Genomic DNA, 13,772 nt, shown 5'->3' with positions numbered 1-13,772 from the left:
GAATAACAGTTAGCTAGCTAGCTAGTTAGTTAACACACACACACACACACACACTTACTCATAGAGCTCTGTCCACTGAGGGAGCTGCGCAGGCTCTCGACAGAGCCTCCTGCCTTCAGTTTGGGCTTCTCCAGAGAGTCTGTGTCTGGCTGAGGAGACTGAGGAGAGCTAGGGGTTCCATCTGGACTTGACTGCACATACACCCACACACACAAACCAGATTAAGTAATTTAATAATAGTACATAATCAAGAAGTAACTGCTGCTTGGCTTTTTTGTTTTTGCTTTTTTTTGCCTACACATCGTATTCACTTTCTGGGCAACAGATACATTTTAAATGTTTCAAAAATGTAGAAGATTACACATTCTTGGTTAATGTTCATTTTGACTGTGGTAAGAAAAAAAGAGATTAAGTGAGATCAAGACACCAGAATGCTTCAAAGAGTTTCACTTCCACATCCAAAAATGGTGGCTGAGCAAGCTCTCAACACAGTCCACTGTCATCTGCTTCTGCAAACGCAACATTCACTTTACGTCCTAAATTAAAGGGTTGTAGGAGTGCAAACTAGAAATAAAAAAAGCTTTTTTGCCTGTCTTTTGAAGTCTTTGTCAGTAGATGGCAGTCTAACGCTGAGTGTGTGAGCTATTAGAGAGAACAACTGCATATTTTATACGGAGGTTTGAACGGTTTCCACAAATGAGCTCAGTCCAGTGCATGTGCTCACACAAACCACAGCCACACCACACACTGAAGAGAGTAGCAAGATACAGTGAGGTAGTGTGTGAAATCAAGGCAAGGCGAGATTTAAGCCTTGTATACAGATGACATTGCATAACTCTCCTTAACCGTTGCACATACACACAGTAAGTGAAAGAAAAAAACAGAAATATAAAGAGACTGGACTGTGTGAGACTTTTACTCTGTATCTAACAGAACCAGGCAGAGGGTGGAGGTTTTGAGGCTGACAGAATCCAAACTTGGCTCCAGCTTTAAGGCTGTATAAGGGGGTGGATGTGACTAGTAAGTCCATTCCAGGAAAAAAGAAAATAAGGCCTGTGTGCTAAAGACCCCTTTGGGTATGGGCTTGAACCACTACTAAATGCCCTATGGTATTCTTTATACTACTCTAATTATGAGATTACATTATGAGAAAGAGACAGAGAGAGAGAGCGAAGTATACAATGCTATGGGAAAAGAGTCTGACTAACTTTTCCTGGAATATACAATACAATAGAAGCATTTGAACCCCTACACTACTTTTGGAAAATAAGTTTTGTCAGCACCTAGATCAGTTGTACAGCTCTACCAGTTCAGAAGCACTGGGTGGAGTGAGCAGTGGTCCAAGTAATGTGGGCTGAAGTCACTGTCCCACTTTGTCGTCACCCAACAAACCCCCTGGGAACACCACTGCAGCAAACACTTCTGGCAGGATTTAAGACTTCATTCCAGTTTCTTGCATTTCTCCATTCTCAATAAGCATTTCAGCCTTTCCATGCCTACATAAGGGTCAACTATAAACTACGGTTAACGGGCTGAGACAGCATGTGTATGTACCTGTTCAGAAAGGGAGCCACTGTATTTCTTGGAGATACGTTTCCTCATGGTCTCTTTGACAGACTTGACCTTCTTTCCCAAAGAGATACGAGAGGTGGTAGGAGACTTCACCACATCTCTGTACAAAGCCTCCTGCTCCTTATTCTGAAACAGAAGGGGAGAGCAGGATGATGATATGGCCAACCATTTAAACATTTCACTCAATAGCAACATGAGCAACACAACAAAATATTAGAAGTTTGTGTGTTTTCTCACATTTGGCTCAGAGGCTGTGTTGACCACATGCAGCGATCTGTTGGACAGGTCAAAGCCCCCGAAACTACACGTCCTCTGCAGGGATCAAACACACTGAATCAGAATCAAACTGCTCAAATCAAATCCTAGAGGAGTGCAATGATTCTGATTCACCTCAAGAGTCAACTCAAACTAAACAACCAAACCAAGCTATGATGATACATGCTCCTATTTACAATGGGACATACAGAATAATGAGTGAATTCTTCATGAATTCTTTAACTTAAAAAGCATGATAAACTAATCATCAGTCCGGTTCCCCAAAATGTGAAAATACTGACAATCATACAGATTTTAAATAGTACATAAATCAGGAGAGTGCTCAAATTGACTATCACTTCTCTCACAGTGGTGTTGCTTTTGGGAAACGGGAGATGAATACACAATGAGTAGACTGCATTACCAGATATTCAAAGAAAAGAAAAGAAAAATTAAAAGCATTCTGAGCACGACTTATTCTCTACTGTTTTTCATGGCAGTATTTCAAATGGCGAGTACAGCCATCCTCTGTTCCTGAGCTGTCTCAGATACAGCACATTTTGTATAAGAAGAAGAAGGGAAAAAAGTGGCACACCCAGAACAAGTGATGTATATCAACCATTGATCATTTGATGAGGTGTCGCGTCATGCACACACAAAATCACATCTTCAGAAACAATGAAAAATTATAAACATGTACATAAACATCAAACAAAACAAAATCCACCATCGATAAAAAAGCGAGTTGCGAAGAAAAACGTGCTTGACGAGCAGCATGGGAAAAGTCTATGGATGGATTTCATATTCACGCTCACTATGAATGATACCATGCCCGGAGGATCCAGACACTGCAAGGCTACTTGAACTGCCATTAAATAAAAGATATCAAATTATCCCTCCAAACAGATACTATGTTAATAATAATAATAATAATATGCATCTACACTTCAAAAGCAGAGTTCTTTAGGAGGTACAGTCTGAAATCTAAGTGGGAGGTCCTCTGATATATCTACTGTATGGTGAGAAAGTGTTCTGGTTTTCACCCTTTATCAGAGAGCAATCCCACCACAAGTTGGACACAGGCCATTGAGCAAGTGAAAGAAAAAAACAGATAGAGTAAAAGACAGACGGGATAAGAGGGCAAGAGCTTGGCTCTGCTGAGGTTTCTCACTTTTCCTTCACACGCTTTAATTCTTCCTTCTTCTCCGTCTGACTCTCTTCCACTTGATCAGTCTGGGATCAGACTGCATGGTGTTTTCTGAAACTGCTGAAACTGCCTTGGCAGCTGATAAGCCTCTCTAAAGGCGAGGAGATTTCATTAGAACTTCACATCACATCAAACAGAGATCTGAGGAGGTCTCAGGCGATCTGTGCTAGAGGTTTAATCAAATCAGAAAGCAAATCTGAAGAGATCAGATTCTATGAGAGAGTTTTAGGTAATTATACCAGCCTTTAGCTGTTATCTCAAGTTGCCAATGTGGAATTAATCAGGTTTCATTTCCAGATACAAGGCCGTGTTTCTTTTTTTATACTTTAAACCTTGAAAAAACTGATTTCTCTCCTAACCCTGCCTGCAGTTCTGTTCAGTAGCCCAGCAGTAATCTACCCCTCCAATCCAGAAGGGGGCACTGTGACCCGCCTGCTCCACCTCGGTCACTCACGGACTTCTGTTGGATGCGCAAGAGGACGCGCTTAGTGCAGCGGTCCACACTGGATGCCCACTTCCTGTCAGCGTCCCTCTCATCGTCTAGGAGGCAGCGCCTTTCTGCCTTGCCGAGCGTGACAGGCCGCACCAGGCCGGTCCAGTTCAGGTGACCATAGAGGCTGCGTTCCACCACATAAGTGATGTTAAGCTCACTGACAGCTGTCCTTCCTCGCAGACGTCTGGGGGGGAAGAGCCAGCCACTGCTTGAGGGGCCCCCAAAACCTTTTCCTTTCTCCCTTACAGTAGGGGATGAGGCCAAGGCTGGGGGAGGGCTGGCGGGCTTCTGAGCGCTGCGGGAACGCTGGTACAAAAGGTGCTTGGTCGAATAGGCGTAGTTTGGGTCAGGCTTGCTGCGCTGCCAGGTGGAAATAGGTGGACACTTGGTGCTGCCAAATTCATCCAGAGAGACCAGCAGGTGGTGCTGTTGCTGTGGACGGGGACGAGTCAGGCCATAGTAGGTGTAAACGCTGTCGGTACTTACCCCGTGGGACAGAGAGGACAGCGCCTTCCGCATCTCTCCGTCTGTGGCTGAGCGTGATACCTTGGACTCATCATCCCCCAGACCCTCCAGCTCAGAGAAGGAGGAGCCTGCACTGCTCTTGCGGGGAGAAGGCCGGATCAAGCCATGTGGGTGGCCGCTGCTGGACGTCTTTACCAGCTTGTGCGCTGAGCTCCAGGCCTCCAGGCTGTTGGTGGATGGTGAGGTGGTTAGACTGTCCGTGTCGCCGTCTAGAGAGAGCTGCTCCTGAGCCAGGGAGGACAACGAGGAGTCTGTGCAGCGGGCTGGCTTCTTATTGACTCCAGCGTAAAGTGCACTAGTGTCCTCACATGAAGGGGAGGCTTCGAGGCTCAGAGAGTCTTGAGGAAATAAGAGCATAAGAACATCTCAGGTGAATCGGCCTAATTATAAAATGTATAATTATTATTTAATAATAATAATAATAATATTACACTACATTGTAGTGTTTGCCAGAATGAACACACCGATTTTTAGAATGGTACATTTCTTGGTCTCATAATAATGCAATGTCTTAAACACCAGACAATGTATCCATAACCATTTTGTGTAGTACACTTGTGAGGCATCCTTTAAAAGCATGAAACTCTTCAGACATGTGTCTTCTATCACCATCACCTCTGTGACCAATTCTGACTTGGTTTCTCTAGAATGGAGCATTTTACACCAAACCACTTTGAATGACTGTTTACATTTTGACATCAGTTCCCATTTAAAATCTGAGAAACTCGCTTGCTTGTTGGTCTGGCTTAAAAATAACGAAATAAGTTTGCTTCAGACAACTCAAAACACCGCTCATACCTTCTGAACCGTGCCTTTTGCCGTCATCTACTTTGATAAGCTTCTTGCGTACACGGCGGGTGGAGTTGACCAGCTTGTGAAGCCTCTTAAACTTCACAGAGTCTTCCTGCTCATCATCGGACTGCTCACGAGACTACAGGAGAGAAAGCATGGGTTTATTAACAGCTGTTGTAGATTGCGTACTTACTAAAAAAAGCTACATTTTTGTGTGACTCAAACTTAAATGGAAACATGTCCTGGCTAAACAGTCTATTGTTGCACAAAATACACACAAGGATGAGAACGCTGTAATGGTACGGGCGGCTTTATGGGATGTTTGTTTAGGATGGGCTGTTACCGTTAGTTAAGTAAGCTTATGAAAAGATTGTGTGTTAGAGAGTCATCCATGAAAAATGCAGAATATACTTAGGAATACAAGAAGCTGAGCTGTGGCTTCACAAAACCTAAATAAGTCCTCTGATGTGGTTAGCCAGATCCAGGACATAAGCTCAGCTGCCTCTAGAGTAGAATAGCTGAGATTGTCTCAGTATTTCAGGTGCTACAATGCTGGTATTCAGATGATCCAGAATTTTTTTTAATAATAGGAAAGCAGTCTAACTTACAATGGCATTATACATAAGATGAAATCCAAGAATCCATTTTTGTCACAATTTGACTGTAGGGTAGGGCTGGGCGAAAAAAAAAAAAACTGTATCTCTATATTTAAAACCAATTTCACGATACACAATATTTATCACAATGCATGTAATCACAGACTAAAAACATCAGCAGCAGCAGATTCTTAAGCATTACTATTCAGATACTCTCCCATTCTGAGTACAGATGTTATATACAAGTATAATGACACTGTTTGCAATGAAACCTGCAGCTGATCAGTCTTTATTAAGCACTGACATCCTCTACATGCTTTTAAAAAAGCTTATAACATTTATCACGATACAATAAAATATCATCACATTGCCCAGCTCTACTGTAGGCCAATGGCCAAGCACTGTCGTTCCCTTTTTGACAGTCTCTCAGCTACTTACCACAATAACATGAGATCAATATGCTCCTAGTGCCACAAACCACATACACACACATCTTGCTGATGACTTACACAGCTAGTTTCCAGCACCACAGAAAACATTCAATCATAACAGTCATGTTCTGTTCACAGAGTGTTTTTAAAACCGTGAGTAATAGAGCTGAATGAAGCTTACTTACTCATGGATAAGGAGCAACAGAGGACTAACAGAAGAGAGGATGTTACACAGACATTTATTAGTACTGCAAATTAAAGGTTCTTATCTAGAAAAAGGCCTGAGAAATCCACACAAAGCAGAGAGAGGAAGAGAGAGAGAGAGAGAGCGAGAGAGAGCGAGAGAGAGAAAGAAGAGTGCAGATATGAACGGAAGGTTTGTTCTGGTCCCTTAGAGTGAAATATTGAAGTGAATAGAGAATAATCTGTGCTGAAAAGTTCAAATTACAATCACACCCACAGTGAACACGCACACATTGTGCATGATGCCACACACACAAATATTATATATATATACACACACACACACACACACACACAAAGCATAAACCTCTATTTGACAGTGATATAATAAGGCCATTGGAGCAGCTCTAAACCACTAACTACAGTCTGCCCTCGAGTCTACATGCAAATGTTTCCACAACTATGCAACATGCAGATTTGCCCATTTATACACTTCAAACTCCGGCAGTCAGCACTCCAAGTCTCCAAGCCACATTTCACCCCGAGAAAGACGTGAAGGATGGGAAGAAGAAAGAAAGACAGAAAGTAGGAGACAGAAAGTCTCAAGAGAAAGAGAGGCTGATTAATTTGATCCATCTTACCAGTAGAAGTTTCATCATATCCAAAATCTGTGATCCAAGCAGATACATACATACACACACACACACACACACACACACACACACACACACACCACTCACAGGGTTCAAATGAACCCACAGACCTGCTCTGCAGACAGCAGTCTGCAAGCTCGGAGCCCAATTTCAACGTTTCTAAAATGTGTGCTAGCACATACAAGGGGGGCTTTGGCAAAGAAGGGATCATGCGTCCGGAACTTTGAGGGGTGTCCCAGATGACCCGTGCACATCCTTAATGGTCTTTGGACGAGTGCAGGAATGTGGGTCAGGCAGGGAGAAGAAAGGCTGCTCTGAGATCAGACCAGTGCTGTACAAATACAGTGAGGTGTCTGTGTCAGCCGTCGCTAAGACTGACCGTACGTCAGTGAACGGCGGACCATGAGGGGCGGCTTTGTTATTATGGCAAGGGCTGATCTAATGACGGTGTCGCCCTGTGGAAACATAGTACTGCCTCTATGTGCAGGCTGCAGTCGAGCTGAGCCGAGATCAGCAAGATCTCCCCTAAGAAAGCTCTTCTTACAGAGCGCTGCCCATCAGTTTAACCGTTAGCATACAGAGGCCTACCCATTCCCATTTTGAAACAGCAGAGAGCCAGCCTCGAGGTCATGGAGCCAAACACTGCCCTGCTCTGGAACTCAAACATAAGGTCCACAACCTGACTGTATGAGTGTGTGTTAGAAAGAGTGACCGGGCCAATTGTACATCAATGACCCTTATTTCCTCTTCGTTGACCGGATGGGCAATACATTTTGGGCAGTCTCTCTTTTTGTAAGGGTCAAACTATTATCCAGAACAGGAAGACATAAAAACTAAGGAGTGTAACTTTCCCACCTATTTCATTCAGCCCTACAATGAACATCATCATCAAAGCTGGTGATTGTAATACTAGCTTAGCAGCACTGATCAAAAGGCAGGAGACAGATTGTAAGTGTCCTTCTACAATCAAAGTTCAGTGATCTGAATTCTTGTTATCAAAGGCCATTAGAAATGCCTTTGTAGCATAAGGGCGGACATAGTGACAATCAGCTGCTGGAAATTACAAACAAGTTTGTGGGAAGTTTAATTTGGCTGGCTCCAAGACACCAGGCCAGACTGTCCCTCATATGGCCTTAGCATGCATCAGTGGACAAGGTCAGAGACTCTGGGATTGCAACAATCAACCTCACTGCCTCTCACTGAAAACCTGCATCATTCTCTCACACACACACACACACACACACACACACACACACACACACACACACACACACACACACACACACACACACACACACACACTATTGTTGTGGTAACTAGCAAGCTAAAAGACTACACTTTCAAGCCAAAGTAAAACACAAAGCGAACACAGACGCACACACTCACACCAAGCCAAGTCAAAGGCAGCCCCTTGTAATGGTTACTGAAGCCAAGAGGAGTGTAACGTGTCAAAATTGTTGTGCAGAAAGAGCTGCGTCCTCAACACATGACCTCCGCAATAAAAGACCTCACATAACTTCTTGTCAGGGGACAGACTTCATGCCAGTATGTAGTGCCAGCATGCACTGACATCATTGACTAAGGCCACTGAGTACATCTGTTGAACCCATATTCAAAGAAAAGGGTGTATTTAGCTTTTGTACATGTAAGTAATTAGCTTCCTCCATGACCTATTCATCAAATAAACAACAGTGATTGCCATACTACGTATCTGCAGATCTGTACTATGTACAAAATATTTTGGAAAAAAGACAGCAGCTTTGTGTTACTATGGCAGTGCAAGACAGAGGACAACAACTATCTGGCAATTGTGCAATTACATTATGCATAGCAGCACTGGCACTTATATTTGCTGTATGTGTTAAAGAAAGTTCTTACTGTAACATTACAGTGGCTTGGGGACCAATGTACATAGCAGTAATATAATACAACAATAACACTGGGGAATGAATTCACAGCTTCACGACTTGTTCAGAAGATTAATAGCCTGTGGGTAGAAACTGTTCTTTAGCCTGTTTATTCTGGACTGGTTATTGCAATACTGCCTGCCAGATGGCAGTTTGGTAAACAATCCGTGTGCTGGATAAATACTGTCTGACATGATTTTGGGGGGTTTTCTTTAGGCACTGTGACTGATAAATGTCCTGTAAGGCTGGGAGTTTGCTGCATATGATGGATTCTGCTGTCCTCACTACTTTTTGAAGTGCCTTGCGGTCGGAGATGTTGCAGCTGCCATATCAGACAGAGCTGCAGCCTGTGATGATGCTTTTTATGGTGCATTTCTGGAAGCTGGTGAGAACGTCAGGAGGCTCTCAGAGCCAAGTTGGTGTGGAGGGACCAGGAGAGCTCATCCTTGAGGTGTACGCCAAGAAACAATGCTGACTGTTTCCACTACAGCTCTATTGATGTATAAGGGAGAGTGGCCACCCCTATACTGCTTCTTGAGGTCCACAATACACTAGTCTAGGAGAAGGAGAATCAATGTTGACCTTGTGGAGAGAGGAGAGAGGAGAGCTAGAGTCTAGAGTCTTCCATTAGGTGTGTATCAGTGGGTCAGACTCATTCAGAGTGCAATCAATTAGAGAAAGAGAGAAAAGAGAAACACTGCACAGAAGAGCAAAATCATGAACCTACAGATTCTCACCCTTTCACCCAGACATACAGTTAGAAGGGAGAGGCAAAATCTACCCAATGTCTACCCTCAGTGTCAGAGTATGATGAAAAATTCAGAGTGTAAGAGTTCAGAGCATTAGGGCATCATAGACGGTCACAAGGAGAGGTTACAGATGTCATCCATCTGATCAGCACATGCTCTAAGGGCAGCATCAAGACCAGGTGCCTTGTGTAGGTTAACTGCTTTAAAGCATCTGACCACATCAGGCACAGAAACGGATAGTGGGCAGCTCTTCTGATCATGTGGGTGTACGGCACTGAACATTTTCACTTAGCCCAACTGGAAGTGAGGAAACAAACCCCTCAACACCCCCTTTGTAGTCTGTAATAGTGTACTGTCCATTTCACATATGTCTGCAGTCAGAGCCATTAGAGTAGTTAGTGCCTCCAGTATTCTGAGGTGTCTCTGAATTAGTACTCAACTACAATAACTTTAAGTGTTGTAATTAAATTCAACCTTAAGAATGTTTGTCACTATGTATTAATTGCATATGTTGCACGAATGAAGTCACAGCTGTTAATGTACTAAAAATTAGCTGTCTGACATTTATAACACCCCCCCCCCCCCCTTTTGTAACCCTGTATTTAAATGATTTCCAATTCTCACCCAGTAGCTAGGACTCCTAACATAATCATGATATTTCACAGTCACGGTCATCTAATAATAAGCAAGCTGGTATTGGTTAGTCAGTCTCTTAATGATATGGCTGGAACTAGATCATAGTGTTGAGTACATACTTAAGTATACATTTGGTTGCTGCAACTTGTAGGATTTGCTAGACCTACAGTTTACAGTAGAGGGTGCCCAATCCTAGTTCTGGAGAGCTAATACCCAGCAGAATTTAGTCTCTGTCCCTAATCCAACACGTATTATCCAACAAAGAAAACCAGAATGTAGCATTCTGCAGAGTATGAACCAGGACTGCACAATGTATAGACTGTTATTCACCACTGTGCTCCTGGAATCTGAACACTAATATCAAATCAATTTGATAATAAATACATTTCATTATATATATTTGATTGTCTTTCACTTTTACGTGTGTGGCGTAGGGAAGTGTATATGTTTGGTAGAATTGAACTACAGAAGTCTATGTTAGCTCAAGTGTGAAATGCTAATGGTCTGTTACTATGCATTGTATGTAGAGACAAATTTCTTGCACATACAAAAGTAATGTATAATTCTGAAAATGCAAATGATCCCTTTAACTTTGTCGGCTGGATTAGCAGATGTACTAATGTAATCAACACTAGGGTATGTGCAAATGTAACAGTGATGTAACAGTGGTTGAGTGTAAGGTGACACTCCGTATGGCTGAATGAAGTTAGATATACATACTATGTAAAAGACACATCACACAGACAAATCTCATGATACAAACTCTCAAACACGCACACACCTACACACACACACACACTCCTTGACAGCAGTACTTACGTTGCAGGAGGACAGGTTAACAGTGGGACTGGATCCATCAGTCCACTCTGCAGTGTCTGAACTGGTGCTCAACTGCCTGCTCCTCTCATACTCCTTAAGCTATGGAGAAGAACAGGTCAGAGAGAACTGCCCACCCACGGGCAAACACATGCACACACACATACACACGCACCGCTGCTAACACACCTGCTAACCCTAAATAATTTAATAGATTTGTATTACAAATTAAAACTAATTTTGTAATGTAATACCTGAATATAAATAATAATAATTATATAAATAATAATAATTAATAAATATATAAATAAAAAATAAATAAATGAATGAATAAATAAATGCATAAAAACCTTTAATAACGTCCAACATTGTAATTATTTATTTTTGACATACTGACATATTTTATTAATTATTTATATTTAAACAAAGTTATTTGTATGTGGAATATATATCTTATATATATATATAAAGAATATATATGTTCTTTTGCAGTATTTTGTACTCATTTTATTGTGGCCTGCTTTTAAAAACTCAACACTTAATTAGTCGCATAAATACACCTGTAACCTGGAGTGTACTTAATTATTACCATAATCTAATAAGAGCACAAACACACATTCCCAAACACACAACATGGCAACACAAAGATCACAAACATGAACATAGATAAACATTTCTCAGAGGAGAACATAGTAGACACTTATTGGACTAAAAACAAACAAACACAGACACACACAGACACACACAGACACACACAGACACACACAGACACACACACTCCTTCATCCCACACAAATACACTAGTCTACTCAAGCATATATGAACACTGTCCACAGAGGCTTCGCATTGATTCGGTTTTCAGAACCCATTCGGCCAATCAAGACTACAGGATAGGAGTAGAGATTCGCTTACAATTGAGAAAGAAAATAAGAGAGGAGAAGTTTTCTGAGGAGAAGGAGAATCAATGTTGACCTTGTGGAGAGAGGAGAGCTAACACCTAGAGTCTTCCATTAGGTGTGTATCAGTGGGTCAGACTCATTCAGAGTGCAATCAATTAGAGAAAGAGAGAAAAGAGAAACACTGCACAGAAGAGCAAAATCATGAACCTACAGATTCTCACCCTTTCACCCAGACATACAGTTAGAAGGGAGAGACAAAATCTACCCAATGCTACCTCAGCGTCAGAGTATGATGAACTGCAGACACCTTTCACCACAGGACAGAAAAAGTTGACCACAAACATGATTTCCACATGAGCCTCCTGCCGCTCTGTTAAGTGGTGTGTGTGTGTGTGTGTGTGTGTAATGCAGTAACTGTTAGTCTGGGTAAGTAGGGTTAGTGAACAGGAATAGAGCCGGCTGATGACACAGCAGCGGTCAGATCCAGGGCAAACTGTGGTTAATGGTGGGGTTTGGCCTTTACCCGAGCCAACGCCTCCTCCACAGTGATCATCTTCTCTTTGACCATCATCATCAGCTGGATTCGCTCTTCGTCACTCATGGTGATTTCACTGGCCACATAACCAATGTCCTCTCCTACAGGAGAATTGAGAGTGAGATGGCAAACATTAATACTATGAGATCTGCACACGGTCACAGATTTTATGATGTCTAGTCTATTAAAACACTGGCACTGCTGATCCATTAATCTGAACTGTTTAAAGACCAGCCTGCATTAATGAATCAAGAAGCCCACAGCACACAGCTGATTAATAATGATTTTTTCTGAGGGACTATTCACACACTGCAAGCCTTAGTGAGATCATTATGACAAAGGGCAGAAATGCAATCCAAATAAAGCACCAGTCAGAACTAGCATCAGCTGCAGCATGAATGGAGGAGAAAAGAGGAGAGAGAACAGCAGTGTGGTCCACCATGTGGACTGTACATGGTGGAGTCTTTACCTTTAGAGGTTTGCCGTGTTAGCCCTTTCTGTGACTTTCTAAAGTTCTGCCAGAAGGATTTGTTTTTCTTCTTGTTGTCCCATTTCCCTGTGAGAGGAAAATAAACCAGGTCAGCACACACACTAACCTTAAGTGCTAAGCAAAGGAAGCCTTAACGATTACTGACAGGAGTAATCCTTGTGTTATCATATTATCATAGATCCTAAAATCATAACAGAATGTTTTGCATATCTTCCACACCTCCACCACACCAGCTAACACCTGCGGGCCAAGTGTACAATTACACCCCTAATTATGACTATAAACTATTTAATAACTACTATGGCAGTAATATCTAACATAGTTACATAGTTATGCAGAGCTGATGTGTGGACCCACAATGTCTCTTACTGCTTGAAGAATTAAATGACATCTCAGATTTAATGGCATGATCAATGAAGTACATCTGAGGGGGAAAGCATTAAGATTAAGCAGTAAATACCAGCAAAACTCACCTGAACCATCTTCAGAGTTGGACTTGTGAAGAGGGATCCTGTGAAGAGAAAAGAAACACTGTTGGAGCACTGTTCATACCATAAAGGAAGGCCAGAGGGGCCACAAAAAAAAAGAAAAATGTGGAGATTAACTCCACCATTATTATCCAGGCATAGATTCAGTTAAGACTACAAATGCCTTCTTCTCTCAAGCACCACCAGGGGGCAGTGCAGGCCTGGCACAGCCTGACTCCTGAGCGCAGGCTCCCGAGGTTCGCAGGGCACCAGCTAGTCATTCTTAAGATCAGATGAGGCGACACAGAGACAGCAAGACACACAGGGCCTGTTTACATTCAGCCTTTCCAAGTCAGGGGCACAGTGCCCGCGGAGCATTCCAGAATAACAAGGCAGAGACCTCAAACACACTCACACGCTCATCTTGCCATAACGTTTGTGGACAACAGCAAAAATTCATATCCACTGGCTCGACAGCCCCGTTAGACCAATTAAACATCAAACACTGTCTTCATTTCCAAACAACATGCCAATCTCTGTGTTCTCTTTTTTCCATCTCTCTTCTA

General features: G+C 42.4%; 1 protein-coding gene across 7 annotated transcripts in view; it reads right to left on the bottom strand.

Moving 5' to 3' along the window:
* Nucleotides 1-13,772, bottom strand: part of sash1a (SAM and SH3 domain containing 1a) — a 292,885-nt gene that overhangs the window by 12,737 nt on the left and 266,376 nt on the right. For 4 of the 7 annotated variants that reach the window (XM_072679097.1, XM_072679128.1, XM_072679120.1 and 1 more), the window contains exons 5-13: nucleotides 13,213-13,250; nucleotides 12,719-12,805; nucleotides 12,238-12,350; nucleotides 10,819-10,917; nucleotides 4,851-4,983; nucleotides 3,489-4,390; nucleotides 1,810-1,884; nucleotides 1,555-1,698; nucleotides 59-191 (exon numbers count right to left, since the gene is read on the bottom strand). In XM_072679097.1, coding sequence (XP_072535198.1) covers nucleotides 59-191; nucleotides 1,555-1,698; nucleotides 1,810-1,884; nucleotides 3,489-4,390; nucleotides 4,851-4,983; nucleotides 10,819-10,917; nucleotides 12,238-12,350; nucleotides 12,719-12,805; nucleotides 13,213-13,250 — 1,724 coding nt within the window. The remainder of the gene's footprint in view (nucleotides 1-58; nucleotides 192-1,554; nucleotides 1,699-1,809; nucleotides 1,885-3,488; nucleotides 4,391-4,850; nucleotides 4,984-10,818; nucleotides 10,918-12,237; nucleotides 12,351-12,718; nucleotides 12,806-13,212; nucleotides 13,251-13,772) is intronic. The other 3 variants (XM_072679134.1, XM_072679105.1, XM_072679112.1) reach the window with 3 other exon arrangements.

The sequence above is a fragment of the Salminus brasiliensis genome, chromosome 1 (genome assembly GCF_030463535.1).
Source record: "Salminus brasiliensis chromosome 1, fSalBra1.hap2, whole genome shotgun sequence".
NCBI lineage: Eukaryota > Metazoa > Chordata > Actinopteri > Characiformes > Bryconidae > Salminus > Salminus brasiliensis.
Note: the sequence above shows the minus strand (reverse complement) of the source record. Positions and strands in the feature narration are given on the sequence as shown.